General features: G+C 45.6%; 1 protein-coding gene across 9 annotated transcripts in view; it reads right to left on the bottom strand.

The window, feature by feature from the left end:
- LOC130291785 (methyl-CpG-binding domain protein 1-like) overlaps positions 1–16,175 on the bottom strand; it is a 32,794-nt gene that overhangs the window by 5,724 nt on the left and 10,895 nt on the right. For 5 of the 9 annotated variants that reach the window (XM_056541050.1, XM_056541044.1, XM_056541046.1 and 2 more), the window contains 12 exons: positions 15,507–15,618; positions 13,100–13,278; positions 11,335–11,420; positions 11,183–11,223; positions 9,756–9,899; positions 6,335–6,469; positions 4,837–4,890; positions 4,385–4,519; positions 3,273–3,314; positions 1,988–2,152; positions 676–780; positions 89–199 (listed from right to left, as the gene is read on the bottom strand). In XM_056541050.1, coding sequence (XP_056397025.1) covers positions 89–199; positions 676–780; positions 1,988–2,152; positions 3,273–3,314; positions 4,385–4,519; positions 4,837–4,890; positions 6,335–6,469; positions 9,756–9,899; positions 11,183–11,223; positions 11,335–11,420; positions 13,100–13,257 — 1,176 coding nt within the window. In that variant the 5' untranslated portion in view covers positions 13,258–13,278; positions 15,507–15,618. The remainder of the gene's footprint in view (positions 1–88; positions 200–675; positions 781–1,987; positions 2,153–3,272; positions 3,315–4,384; positions 4,520–4,836; positions 4,891–6,334; positions 6,470–9,755; positions 9,900–11,182; positions 11,224–11,334; positions 11,421–13,099; positions 13,279–15,506; positions 15,619–16,175) is intronic. The other 4 variants (XM_056541043.1, XM_056541047.1, XM_056541048.1 and 1 more) reach the window with 4 other exon arrangements.

Raw genomic sequence — 16,175 nt, 5'->3', positions numbered from 1 at the left:
CACACTGGTTAGGAAACACTGCTCTATGCATTCTATTTATGAGAAAACACGGGACACATAACCAATGGAATCCCTAAAACGTTCTTACAGGATGAGGACGAGGAGTTCTTACATCTGCAGAAGGGTAACCACCATTCTTCAACGCCAGCCGTATCACGGGTATCTTGGGTGGCAACGGCAGCTCTTCATCCTCTTCAATCTGTAGAAGTGGGAAGAAAAATACAAAATAAAAATAAAGTCACCACCAAAATGCACCATTTTTTATTTAATATACTTTAGATGCATTAACCCCTTGAGGATGTAACCATTTTTTCTTTTCTTTTGTCTTTTCCTTTTTTCTTCCTCACCTTGTAACCTTGTACTCCGCTGCCCCAGCGTTGGGAACATTTTGTTCAGAACGCTTGGAGCGGGCGACGGGGGTCGTGATGTCATGGCCACGCCCCCCCCTCAAAGCAAGTCTATAGGAGGGGGCGTGGCGAGCTGTGGTTGCAGTGCAAAACTACAACTCCCCATAACCACTGGACTAGAGTGACTCTGGCTGTCCGGGCATGCTGGGAGTTGTAGTTTTTCAATATCTAGCGGTCCCCAGTTTGGAGGAGACCAGTGCTGTAGAGGTCCACTTTAATGGCGTCAGAACTAAAGATACCCCTTAGACCAGCCGGCCGCCATACTAACCTCGACCACGATGCTGTCTGTGGCCTCTTCCTCCTCCGCCTTCTTTATCCGCTCCATTATTATCGGGTGATTGGAAGATTTCAGATACAGCGGGATATTTTTCTCCTAAGAAATAAACCATCGTAAGTGCGAGTCAAGACGGGGGGGGGGGGCAAAGGGCGTTTGGCTTTAAAAGGTACCGCCCGATCCTTCCCACACACGCAGCTCTTACTCAAACAGGGTACCGCAACCACAGCTCGCAAAAAAACACAAAAAAAAGGACAAAAAAATCAAATAAAATCACAAAAACAAATGAAACCAGCGTGAAATGGTCGGCCATGTGTAAGCTATAATAGACCTAACCCTGCAGATAAAGCCGTCACGTAAATGGCTTCACCGGCAAAGGAATGGCTACTTGGGCAATTACCTGAATCAGTGTTTCCCAACCAGGGTGCCTCCAGCTGTTGCAAAACTACAACTCCCAGCATGCTCGGACAGCCGTTGGCTGTCCGGGCATGCCGGGAGTTGTAGTTTTGCAACAGCTGGAGGCACCCTGGTTGGGAAACACTGGCTTAATCGTAAAATGATGCAGCTGTTTGTTTCCATTCTTCACCGTATTCAAGATCTCTGCTTACTGTCAGTGAATGGAAATGTTTTTGAACAGCCATATTGACCTAGTCCTAGGTACAGGCAATCCTCTATGACAGTGTTCCCCAAACAATGCACCTCCAGCTGTTGCAACACCGACTCCCAGCATGCCGGGGCACATTGATCGGGAAATACTGCTGCTGTGGCCACCAAACTCAGCAAGATGTTGCAAAACTACAACTCCCAGCATGCCGTGACAGTCAATGGCTGTTTTGCAACAGCTGGAGATCCACAGTTTGGAGACCCCTGGACTAAAGTGACTTCGGTTGTCTGGGCATGCTGGGAGTTGTGGTTGTGCAACATCTGGAGGTCCACAGTTTGGAGACCACTACTTGACTAAAGTGACTTCGGTTGTCTGGGCATGCTGGGAGTTGTGGTTGTGCAACATCTGGAGGTCCACAGTTTGGAGACCACTACTTGACTAAAGTGACTTCGGTTGTCTGGGCATGCTGGGAGTTGTAGTTTTGCAACAGCTGGAGATCCACAGTTTGGAGACCCTCTGGACTAGAGTAACATTGGTTCAGATCTCCCACCAATCAGGAGAAGCAAGGGTGGGGGGGAGGCGGCCAAAAATTAGTCAAAACTTAGGAAAGAATTTACTATACAAGCTCAGGGTTAGTCATAAAAGCTGGAGAGGCCCCCCCTACCCCTCCCCCCCCCAATCCAGACGATGTAATTAACCCACCACGGCAAAACGCAGGCACTGCCGCCAGCGACACTTCTGCCGCTTTAGGTTGCGGCCACCGAATTTGGGCTTGTCTTGGCAGAAGTCACATTCGCCACAGTCCAAGTTCTTTCGGCAGGCCTCGCACTCCCCACATTTTCGGTTCTTGCGGCGGCCTGCCAAATGCTGTGAAATATAGGGGGGAGGGGGAAGGGGGGCACAAGGAAGAGAAGATCAGGTGCTCGGCCTCAGCCAGTTTGTGTTTTAACATGAAGAAGTGTAAGCAGAAAAGAGAGAAGAAGGATATAAGGTGGACCCCCAAGCGGAAGCTGCAAAGGGAGGAGAATGGGGGGGGTGTTAGTGACCCCCGCGGAGAGGCATGCAGAGAGATGTATAGGAGAGCGGGGGAGGGGGGGGGGACTGAATATGCTTAAAGGGGCACTCCAGTGGAAAAAAACATTTTTTTAAAACAACTAGTGCCAGAAAGTTAAAACGGATTTGTAAATTATTTCTACTTAAAGGGGTTATCCAGGAAAAAAAAAAGTTCTCGGGAACTGTCCAGAGTAGAAGCAAATCCCCATAGCAAACCTCTTCTACTCTGTGCAGTTCCCGAGACAAGCAGAGATGTCAGCAGAGAGCACTGTTATCAGACAGAAATAACAACTCAACTTCAGTAGCTAATAAGTACTGGTAGGATACAAATCTGTTTAACTTTCTGGAGTCAGTTGAATATATATATATATATATATATATATATATATATAGTTTTTTTCCTGGAATTCCCCTTTTAAAATCCTAATCCTTCCAGTACTTATCAGAAGCTGTATGATCCACAGGAAGTTCTTTTCTTTTTGAATTCCTTTCCAGTCTGACCAGTGCTCTCTGCTGACATCACGAACACAGTGCTCTCTGCTGACACCTCAGTCCATGTCAGGTACTGTCCAGAGTAGGAGCAAATCCCCATAGCAAACCTCTCCTGCTCTGGACAGTTCCTAAAATCAACAGAGGTGTCAGCAGAGAGCACTGTGAGAGCACTGTGGTCCGATAGAAAGGAAAGAAAAAGAAGAAAAGAACTTCCTGTGGAGCATACATCAGCTGATAAGTACTGGAAGGATTAAGATTTTAAATAGAAGTCATTTACAAATCTGTTTAACTTTCTGGCACCAGTTGATTTAAAAAAAGATGTTTTCCACTGGAGTACCCCTTTAAGGGGTCATGCACTGGAAGGCGATGGAAAACCGAGCATGAAGGAAGCAGGAAGAGAGCTCAAGTAAAGTAAACACTGCTCCGCCTGCGCGAAACTGACCTGGCTCATCCCGATTCTCGACTTCACTTTAATTTTTTTTTTCTGGGGAAAAAAAAAATATTTAATAAAAACAATAATAATAATAATAATAATACAAGAATATCAATAAAAAACATGGACGCTGTGAATGAGCGTCTCAGGGAACTCTGGTACTGAAGTTCTTATCCCCTCTCTGCAGGATATGAGGGGGGTCCGACCGCTGGGATTTTTTGCAGATGAGCTGTACTTTTTATTGGTACCATTTTTGTGATAAATGCCACCTTTTGAGGTTTTACTTTAAATTTTAGGATAGAAAATCAGCAATTTTCGTATTTTTTTTTTTAATTATATATTTTTTTAACGTCCCTCGCCATTTCTATATATATTAACCATTTTATAGAACAAAACATCACGAACATGGCAATACCTATTATGTAACTTTTTTTTTTTTTGGGGGGGGGGGGGGGGGGGCTGACAATACAGGGGTTTATTGGAAATGGGCTTTTTTTTTTCACACTTTATTATTAAATTTTTATTTTTTATACTTTCTACCTGTTATACCATACTGCAGCACAGAATAACTGTCTGTACTGACAGTTCACCTGTGAGGTCCAGTGTACGGCCGGACCTCACAGGCTTCCGTACTCGGCAGACAGGAGGCCATCAGCTGACATTCTGTTGCCATGACAACCATCGGGACCCCCACGATCGCAGCACAAAAGCAGTCCTGTGCAATGAAGCCCAACACGCCGTCATACACGTCTGTCAAACGTACAGAGAGGGGTTGGGGTCACGAGAATGTCTCGCGCTGCCTACATAGGCTAAACATGGTGTTGTCCCCTGATGAACCCCAGTTATCACATAAGGAGGAGAAACGCGTAGGGACTGTACAGTTTGTCACAGGAATCTTGCGTATGGGGGTCACTTTAATATAGGGGGCAGTATTGGCTGTTTTATCTAACTACTGTACCACCTGTATATATCTAGGTCCATTATTGATCAGATAGCGCCCCCTTATGATTTCTTATTGTCTTCCTAAGTATATCTACATCAATTAAAAGTTGTATTGAATATAGGGCCTGTGATAGTAAACATGGTGAGAGTTGTAGTATACCAGGTTGAGATTTCCTCACCTTATTGTGACACCGCCGTTTCATGCACTTTCCTTTGATCTTCCGACCGGGGTTCTGTTTCTTCCGAACGCACAGGGAGCAGACAGCGCAGTTTTCTATTGTGGTGCAGCCTAGACAATGACCACAGTTTCCTCCCTGCGGAACCAGACCGTACAAGAGAGGGAGCATTAATTCTGTAAATTATCTATAGGGGGCACTAGCAGCAACTAAGGCAGTGTTTCCCAACCAGTGTGCCTCCAGCTGTTGCAAAACTACTACTCCCAGCATGCCCGGACAGCCGAAGGCTGTCCGGGCATGCTGGGAGTTGTAGTTTTGCAACAGCTGGAGGCACACTGGTTGGGAAACACTGCTCTATATATTCTGCTGTCCAGGCATGCTGAGAGTTGTATAATTGCAACAGCTGGAGGCACACTGGTTGGGAAGCACTAAACTAAGGGTCAGATGGTACTTACAATGTTCAACTTCTTAGCCAACTTCTTGGATGGTGGTGGTTTGATCTTTTGCGTCTGCATGAAAAAAAAAATTTAAAAAAAATTACAATATATATATTTATTGTATGTGTGTATATATGTGTATATATATATATATATATATATATATATATATATATTGTGTGTGTGCGTGTATGTGTATATATATATATGTATAGATAGATAGATATATATATATATATACACACACATATACATACATACATACATACAGTAACCCCCCGACCTATGATGGCCCCGACATATGATAAAATCGACATACGATGCTTTTATATGTCGGGGCCATCGCATTAACTGCTATTAACTGCAAAATGCTTAAGCTGCTGTCGGATAGCAGTGTAATGTGCCCCAGCAGGTTCACTTACCTATTCCCGCTGCTCCGGGACCACTTCGAGATCCTCCGGCTTCTTCCGCATCTTCTCCAGGGTCCGGGCCTCGCTTTCCGGCGTCGTTATTACGTCACTACGCACGCCGCGCCGGCGCAGCAGCGTAATAACGTCACCAGAAAGCGAGGCCCGGACCCTGCAGAAGATGCGCAAGACACCGGAGGATCGTGAAGATCGCAGCGGGACAGCATCGGGAGCCCCTGGGACAGCATCGGGAGCGGTGAGGACCTGGTCCGGAGCGGCGGGGACAGGCGAGTACAGCTTCCTATACTTTACATTGCACGGATCCCTCAACATACGATGGATTCGAACGTCGTTTGGAACGAATTACCATCGTATGTTGAGGGACCACTGTGTATATATATATATATATATATATATATATATATATATATATATATACACACACATATATACATACACACACAATGAGAGCCCAAGATGTATTACGTTATTTTAGGATTAGCAAAAAGAAAACAAACAACAGAAACAGCACCACCCTTGTCTGTAAGCCATGTTTGGTATTGCAGGTCAACCTAATTTACTTGCAGTAGTCATAAAGGGGTACTCCAGAGAAAAAGTTAATGTTTTTAATTAATAACTGGATCAACTGGTCCCAGAATGTTATACAGATTTGTAAATTACTTCTATATAAAAAAAATTATCTTAATCCTTCCAGTACTTACCAGCTGCTGTATGCTCCAGAAGAAGTTATGTAGTTATTTTCCAGTCTGAACACAGTGCTCTCTGCTGCCACCTCTGTCCATGTCAGGAACTGTCCAGAGCAGGAGAGGTTTGCTATGGGGATTCCTGACACGGACAGAGGTGGCAGCAGAGAGCACTGTGGTCAGACTGGAAAGAACTACACAACTTCCTCTGGAGCATACAGCAGCTGGTAAGTACTGGAAGGATTAGGATTTTTATATAGAAGTAATTTACAAATCTGTTTCACTTTCTGGAGCCAGTTGATCTAGAAACATTTTCTTTTCCTCTGGAGGACCCCTAAAAGTTTTCCCAGACACATATATAACCAAAGTGTGACACGCTGTATTTTCATCTCATGATGTTCTCACCTTATTGTGACACCAACGTTTCAGACACTTGTCGCTGGTCTTCTGGTCGGGGTTCTCCCGCTTACTGACGCACACGGAGCAGGTATTGCAGTCTTCCTTCTTAGAGCAGCCCGGACAGCGGCCACAAGTCCCCCCCTTTATAAACAAAAAAAGCACTGCCTTTAGGGGGCGCAGTCTGTAGTAGTAACAATGGGATATCCAGTGCTGACACACTGTAACGAGTCACTCAGCTCTGTGAGCAGTTTTTCCCAAGCTGAGGCTCTCCAGCTGTTGCAAAACTACAACTCACATCAAGCCCTGAAATTCGAACATGATGGAAAAAGCAGTTTTGCAACAGCTGGAGGACCATAGGTTAACTTGGACCTGCCTGACCCCCCCCCCTCCTCCCCCCATCTATGGTTACAGCCCCTGATATTGATTCCTCCCCCCCCCCCCCATCTATGGTTACAGCCCCTGATATTGATTCCTCCCCCCCCCCATCTATGGTTACAGCCCCTGATATTGATTCCTCCCCCCATCTATGTTTACAGCCCCTGATATTGATTCCTCCCCCCCCCATCTATGGTTACAGCCCCTGATATTGATTCCTCCCCCCCCCCATCTATGGTTACAGCCCCTGATATTGATTCCTCCCCCATCTATGTTTACAGCCCCTGATATTGATTCCTCCCCCATCTATGGTTACAGCCCCTGATATTGATTCCCTCCCCCCCCATCTATGGTTACAGCCCCTGATATTGATTCCTCCCCCCCCCATCTATGGTTACAGCCCCTGATAGTGATTCCTCCCCCATCTATGTTTACAGCCCCTGATATTGATTCCCCCCCCCCATCTATGGTTACAGCCCCTGATATTGATTCCTCCCCCCATCTATGGTTACAGCCCCTGATATAGATTCCTCCCCCCCATCTATGGTTACAGCCCCTGATATTGATTCCTCCCCCATCTATGGTTACAGCCCCTGATATTGATTCCCCCCCCCCCCCATCTATGGTTACAGCCCCTGATATTGATTCCTCCCCCATCTATGGTTACAGCCTCTGATATTGATTCCTCCCCCATCTATGGTTACAGCCCCTGATATTGATTAATCCCCCCCCCCCCCCCATCTATGGTTACAGCCCCTGATATTGATTCCTCCCCCCATCTATGGTTACAGCCTCTGATATTGATTCCTCCCCCATCTATGGTTACAGCCCCTGATATTGATTCCTCCCCCATCTATGGTAACAGCTCCTGATATTGATTCCTCCCTCCATCTATGGTTACAGCCCCTGATATTGATTCCTCCCCCATCTATGGTTACAGCCCCTGATATTGATTCCTCCCCCATCTATGGTTACAGCCCCTGATATTGATTCCTCCCCCATCTATGGTTACAGCCCCTGATATTGATTCCTCCCTCCATCTATGGTTACAGCCCCTGATATTGATTCCTTCCCCATCTATGGTTACAGCCCCTGATATTGATTCCTCCCCCATCTATGGTTACAGCCCCTGATATTGATTCCTCCCCCATCTATGGTTACAGCCCCTGATATTGATTCCTCCCCCCATCTATGGTTACAGCCTCTGATATTGATTCCTCCCCCATCTATGGTAACAGCTCCTGATATTGATTCCTCCCTCCATCTATGGTTACAGCCCCTGATATTGATTCCTCCCCCATCTATGGTAACAGCTCCTGATATTGATTCCTCCCTCCATCTATGGTTACAGCCCCTGATATTGATTCCTTCCCCATCTATGGTTACAGCCCCTGATATTGATTCCTCCCCCATCTATGGTTACAGCCCCTGATATTGATTCCTCCCCCCATCTATGGTTACAGCCCCTGATATTGATTCCTCCCCCCATCTATGGTTACAGCCCCTGATATTGATTCCTCCCCCCATCTATGGTTACAGCCCCTGATATTGATTCCTCCCCCCATCTATGGTTACAGCCCCTGATATAGATTCCTCCCCCCCATCTATGGTTACAGCCCCTGATATTGATTCCTCCCCCATCTATGGTTACAGCCCCTGATATTGATTCCTCCCCCATCTATGGTTACAGCCCCTGATATTGATTCCTCCCCCCATCTATGGTTACAGCCCCTGATATTGATTCCTTCCCCATCTATGGTTACAGCCCCTGATATTGATTCCTCCCCCCATCTATGGTTACAGCCCCTGATATTGATTCCTCCCCCCATCTATGGTTACAGCCCCTGATATTGATTCCCCCCCCCATCTATGGTTACAGTCCCTGGTATTGATTCCTCCCCCCATCTATGGTTACAGCCCCTGATATTGACCCCCCCCCCCCCCCATCTATGGTTACAGTCCCTGATATTGACCCCCCCCCCCCATCTATGGTTACAGTCCCTGATATTGATTCCTCCCCCCATCTATGGTTACAGCTCCTGATATTGATTCCTCCCCCCATCTATGGTTACAGCCCCTGATATTGATTCCTCCCCCCATCTATGGTTACAGCCCCTGATATTGATTCCTCCCCCCATCTATGGTTACAGCCCCTGATATTGATTCCTCCCCCCATCTATGGTTACAGCCCCTGATATTGATTCCTCCCCCCATCTATGGTAACAGCTCCTGATATTGATTCCTCCCCCATCTATGGTTACAGCCCCTGATATAGATTCCTCCCCCCCCCCATCTATGGTTACAGCCCCTGATATTGATTCCTCCCCCCATCTATGGTTACAGCCCCTGATATTGATTCCTCCCCCCATCTATGGTTACAGCCCCTGATATTGATTCCTCCCCCCATCTATGGTTACAGCCCCTGATATAGATTCCTCCCCCCATCTATGGTTACAGCCCCTGATATTGATTCCTCCCCCCATCTATGGTTACAGCCCCTGATATTGATTCCTCCCCCCATCTATGGTTACAGCCCCTGATATTGATTCCTCCCCCAACTATGGTTACAGCTCCTGATATTGATTCCTCCCCCATCTATGGTTACAGCCCCTGGTATTAATTCCTCCCCCCCCCATCTATGGTCACAGTCCCTGATATTGATTCCTCCCCCCCCCCATCTATGGTTACAGCTCCTGGTATTGATTCCTCCCCCCATCTATGGTTACAGCTCCTGATATTGATTCCTCCCCCCATCTATGGTTACAGTCCCTGATATTGATTCCTCCCCCATCTATGGTTACAGCCCCTGATATTGATTCCTCCCCCATCTATGGTTACAGCCCCTGATATTGATTCCTCCCCCATCTATGGTTGCAGCCCCTGATATTGATTCCTCCCCCCCCCATCTATGGTTACAGCTCCTGATATTGATTCCTCCCCCATCTATGGTTACAGCTCCTGATATTGATTCCTCCCCCATCTATGGTTACAGCTCCTGATATTGATTCCTCCCCCATCTATGGTTACAGCTCCTGATATTGATATCTCAGACCTTTCTGATAACCTGCAGGCAGCGTCTTCTCACACACTTCCAGGAGCTTCCAAATTCTGGGTTCTGAGTTCGGAGGAGACACACAGAACAATGTCCGCAGTTCTCCGTTAGCCGGCAGGCGGTGCACGACCCGCAGCCCCTAATCTGTAAATAAGGAGACGTCACATTGCTACATACAGGAGGACACGTCACATTGCTATATACAGGAGGACACGTCACATTGCTATATACAGGAGGACACGTCACGCTGTTATATACAGGAGGACACGTCGCGCTGTTATATACAGGAGGACACGTCGCGCTGTTATATACAGGACACGTCACGTTGTTCTATACAGGAGGACACGTCACGTTGTTCTATACAGGAGGACACGTCACGTTGTTCTATACAGGAGGACACGTCACGTTGTTCTATACAGGAGGACACGTCACGTTGTTCTATACAGGAGGACACGTCACGTTGTTCTATACAGGAGGACACGTCACGTTGTTCTATACAGGAGGACACGTCACACTGTTATATACAGGAGGACACGTCACGCTGTTCTATACAGGAGGACACGTCACGCTGTTCTATACAGGAGGACACGTCACGCTGTTCTATACAGGAGGACACGTCACGCTGTTCTATACAGGAGGACACGTCACGTTGTTCTATACAGGAGGACACGTCACGTTGTTCTATACAGGAGGACACGTCACGTTGTTCTATACAGGAGGACACGTCACGTTGTTCTATACAGGAGGACACGTCACACTGTTCTATACAGGAGGACACGTCACACTGTTATATACAGGAGGACACGTCACACTGTTATATACAGGAGGACACGTCACACTGTTCTATACAGGAGGACACGTCACGCTGTTATATACAGGAGGACACGTCACGCTGTTCTATACAGGAGGACACGTCACGCTGTTCTATACAGGAGGACACGTCACGCTGTTCTATACAGGAGGACACGTCACGCTGTTCTATACAGGAGGACACGTCACGCTGTTCTATACAGGAGGACACGTCACGCTGTTCTATACAGGAGGACACGTCACACTGTTCTATACAGGACACGTCACACTGTTCTATACAGGAGGACACGTCACGTTGTTCTATACAGGAGGACACGTCACGTTGTTCTATACAGGAGGACACGTCACACTGTTCTATACAGGAGGACACGTCACACTGTTCTATACAGGAGGACACGTCACACTGTTCTATACAGGAGGACACGTCACACTGTTATATACAGGAGGACACGTCACACTGTTCTATACAGGAGGACACGTCACACTGTTATATACAGGAGGACACGTCACACTGTTATATACAGGAGGACACGTCACACTGTTATATACAGGAGGACACGTCACGCTGTTATATACAGGAGGACACGTCACGCTGTTATATACAGGAGGACTCTCACCTTTAGGAGCTTCTGCTGCTTGTTGTAGGCCCGTCTGGAGGCTGCGAGGAAAGAAAATATTCAGATAAAGGTCAGAACCAAAATATAATGTGTACAGAAGGGGGGGGGGGTACTAAGTATGGCCGCCATAATAACAGGTATTAGGTTCTCACATCTGCAGTCCGCACAGTACCACACCGTCTGCTTGGATTTACCAAACTCCACTCCGGTAAACCAAGAGTTACAGCCGCTACAGCACCTGGAAAACAAGAGGATGGGGTTAATATACAGGAAAGTACCAACTAACCAATAATTCTATATACCATACCTCTGTATACCACCACTCTATATAGTCTACTACAGAGTTTACCAACCAGGGTGCCTTCAGCTTTTGCAAAACTACAACTCCCAGTTATACCAGTTATGGGAGTTGTAGTTTTGCAACAGCTGGAGGCATGCTGGTTGGAAAACACTGGTCTATGATGTCACAGGGAGAGGCTTCATTACATGAATGTCACCCAGCTTTTCTAAATCCTTAAAAGGGGTACTCCGGAGGAAAACATTTATTTTTATTTTTTTTAAATCAACTGGTGCCAGAAAGTTAAACAGATTTGCAAATAACTTCTATTAAAAAATCTTTACCCTTCCAGTACTTATTAGCTGCTGAATACTACAGAGGAAATTCTTTTCTTTTTGAATTTCTTTTTTGTCTTGACCACAGTGCTCTCTGCTGACACCTCTCAGGAACTGTCCAGACTTGGAAAAAATCCCCACTGCAAACCTATGCTGCTCTGGACAGTTCCTGACACGGACAGAGGTGTCAGCAGAGAGCACTGTGGACAAGACAAAAAAGAAATTCAAAAAGAAAAGAATTTCCTCTGTAGCATACAGCTGCTGATAAGTACTGGAAGGGTAAAGATTTTTTTTTAATAGAAGTGATTTACAAGTCTGCTTGACTTTCTGGCACCAGTTGATTAAAAAAAAAAAAAATAATGTTTTCCACCGGAGTACCCCTTTAAATGGTAACTATGCTGACAGTCATGGGAGTCATAATGGCTGTAGAAGAGAAACTGAATAAAGGATTTAGCCATATCACTTATTTTCATGATAATATCCAAGTGTCACAACAAACCCCAGGTAACAATGCTGTGTGAACCCAGCCTTAGTCTATTACAGCATATCCCAACCAGTGTGCCTCCAGCTGTTGCAAAACTACAACTCCCAGCATGCCCGGACAGCCAAAGGCTGTCCGGACATGCTGGGAGTCGTAGCTTTGCAACAGCTGGAAGTACCCTGGTTGGAAAAAACTGGTCTACTAGAGACATGGCTGCTCTCTTCTAGAAACAGCGCCACACCAGTCCATGGGTGGTGTCTGGTATTGCAGCATGGCTCCACTGAATGAAATGGGGGTCCAAGTTGCAATACCACAAACAACCTGTGAAAATCTGTGGGCGCTGTTCTTGAAATAAAGTGGCCATGTTTTTATACCGCAACTTTGTGGAAGTCAGATCATCTTCTGTAACTGCAAGCTCTGACTACGTAGTCTGTAACCATGGCGACACACAGGTCTGTGCATGAAGTCTGCTCTACGTTATAAACTTAGTTTGGGGATAAGGGACATGGCAGAACAGGATCCCCAGCCCCCTCAGTCTAGCCATACTACAAGCCCCCTCACCACATACTACAAGTCCCAGCAAGCCATAGACTGGTAAGTATCCTCGGCATGCATGTAGAGGGACCGGCTTATGATGCCCACTGCCCTATACATGGCATACACGTCTTACCCAACCTGTGGCTCTCCGGATGCTGCAGAACTACAACTCCCATCATGCACATTGCAACAGATTGAGGAGGACAGGTTGGGGAACTCTATGGTAACCCGTAGTTGCCTCCTGTGCACACTATGTCGCCCTCCACGACGTGTCAGCTTTAACTTACATGACTCGCGATGACTCCGGCTCCTTCCCATTCTGCAGCTTCTTTTTGGGATCGACCTTCTCCTCAGGACACTTCTCCTTCTTCTCCACAGGAAGAGACGACTTCTGACTTTTAGCGCTGGTCTTAGTCTTGCTCTTTGGCTGTTTCGGAGATCGCATATAATTCCGAAGAGGTCTTCTCTGGGGAGGAAAAAAAATGTAAAAGAAAAAGTTTATAGATGGGCAGTGGGCGCCGATAAAGGCGGCGAGGAGAAAAAACATGGCTGCTTCCTGCTAGTAACTCCCTCTGATGACATCATTGTAATCACCTCTGATGACATCATCGTGCAGCTTTGTAATCCCCTCTGATGACATCATCATGCAGCTTTGTAATCCCCTCTGATGACATCGTGCAGCTTTGTAATCCCCTCTGATGACATCATCATGCAGGTTTATCACCTCTGATGACATCATCATGCAGATTTATCACCTCTGATGACATCATCATGCAGATTTATCACCTCTGATGACATCATCATGCAGATTTATCACCTCTGATGACATCATTATGCAGATTTATCACCTCTGATGACATCATCATGCAGGTTTGTAATCACCTCTGATGACATCATCATGCAGCTTTGTAATCCCCTCTGATGACATCACCATGCAGCTTTGTAATCCCCTCTGATGACATCGTGCAGCTTTGTAATCCCCTCTGATGACATCATCATGCAGGTTTATCACCTCTGATGACATCATCATGCAGATTTATCACCTCTGATGACATCATTATGCAGATTTATCACCTCTGATGACATCATTATGCAGATTTATCACCTCTGATGACATCATCATGCAGATTTATCACCTCTGATGACATCATCATGCAGATTTATCACCTCTGATGACATCATCATGCAGGTTTGTAATCACCTCTGATGACATCATCATGCAGGTTTGTAATCACCTCTGATGACATCATCATGCAGGTTTGTAATCACCTCTGATGACATCATCATGCAGATTTATCACCTCTGATGACATCATCATGCAGATTTATCACCTCTGATGACATCATCATGCAGATTTATCACCTCTGATGACATCATCATGCAGATTTATCACCTCTGATGACATCATCATGCAGATTTATCACCTCTGATGACATCATCATGCAGATTTATCACCTCTGATGACATCATTATGCAGATTTATCACCTCTGATGACATCATCATGCAGGTTTGTAATCACCTCTGATGACATCATCATGCAGCTTTGTAATCCCCTCTGATGACATCACCATGCAGCTTTGTAATCCCCTCTGATGACATCGTGCATCTTTGTAATCCCCTCTGATGACATCATCATGCAGGTTTATCACCTCTGATGACATCATCATGCAGATTTATCACCTCTGATGACATCATTATGCAGATTTATCACCTCTGATGACATCATCATGCAGATTTATCACCTCTGATGACATCATCATGCAGGTTTGTAATCACCTCTGATGACATCATCATGCAGGTTTGTAATCACCTCTGATGACATCATCATGCAGATTTATCACCTCTGATGACATCATCATGCAGATTTATCACCTCTGATGACATCATCATGCAGATTTATCACCTCTGATGACATCATCATGCAGATTTATCACCTCTGATGACATCATCATGCAGATTTATCACCTCTGATGACATCATCATGCAGATTTATCACCTCTGATGACATCATCATGCAGATTTATCACCTCTGATGACATCATCATGCAGATTTATCACCTCTGATGACATCATCATGCAGCTTTGTAATCACCTCTGATGACATCATCATGCAGGTTTGTAATCACCTCTGATGACATCATCATGCAGGTTTGTAATCACCTCTGATGACATCATCATGCAGGTTTGTAATCACCTCTGATGACATCATCATGCAGATTTATCACCTCTGATGACATCATCATGCAGATTTATCACCTCTGATGACATCATCATGCAGATTTATCACCTCTGATGACATCATCATGCAGATTTATCACCTCTGATGACATCATCATGCAGATTTATCACCTCTGATGACATCATCATGCAGATTTATCACCTCTGATGACATCATCATGCAGATTTATCACCTCTGATGACATCATCATGCAGATTTATCACCTCTGATGACATCATCATGCAGATTTATCACCTCTGATGACATCATCATGCAGCTTTGTAATCACCTCTGATGACATCATCATGCAGGTTTGTAATCACCTCTGATGACATCATCATGCAGGTTTGTAATCACCTCTGATGACATCATCATGCAGGTTTGTAATCACCTCTGATGACATCATCATGCAGGTTTATCACCTCTGATGACATCATCATGCAGATTTATCACCTCTGATGACATCATTTTTTACCTTATCAGCCGCTAATACAACACCGCGCTTGAAATCGAACCAGGACAGATCCACCGAGTCCCCCAGATACTTGGACAGCTCATTCCTGCTCCTGAAGCGTTGACCTTCGGGGCTAAAAAAGAAGGCAGAAAAGGTAATTATTGGAGGGGACCACCAAGCTTTCTAGAAATCCTGAATGGCACATCTGTCTCCTCATGCAGAATACAGGCCTAAGAATCAGTACAACTGGGCTAATTTGTCATTCCTGATCTGGAAAAGCTGGGTGTCTACTAACAAGGGAGCTCTACCGGCCATCACTCAGCTTTCCTACGAAGAGAGAAGAAAAATGCTGAAGGGATTTGTTCAATCTATTTCTAGTGAGCCGGCCTTCATAATCTCCCTGAAGTACAATCTGTATATTACATCAGAGGTTTTTCACTCAGCTTTTCTAGAGCCCAGCAGAACATATACTTCCCATAGTATTTAATTATTTCACCATTCAGTAGCCCAGGAATGTTGAGTCCACCCCAGGGTTATGTCACCCAGCTTTCCTAGAAACTTAAATAATATCAGTCCCTTTTCCATAGTATTGAATACATTCAGGGGCCCAAGAAAGCCAGATGAAAATAAAACAGCAGATTCTGCATAGCTTGGTAACTACTACTGACAATCAATATTGTCTCCATTACA

Source organism: Hyla sarda, chromosome 9, assembly GCF_029499605.1.
Source record: "Hyla sarda isolate aHylSar1 chromosome 9, aHylSar1.hap1, whole genome shotgun sequence".
Classification (NCBI taxonomy): Eukaryota; Metazoa; Chordata; class Amphibia; order Anura; family Hylidae; genus Hyla; species Hyla sarda.
Note: the sequence above shows the minus strand (reverse complement) of the source record. Positions and strands in the feature narration are given on the sequence as shown.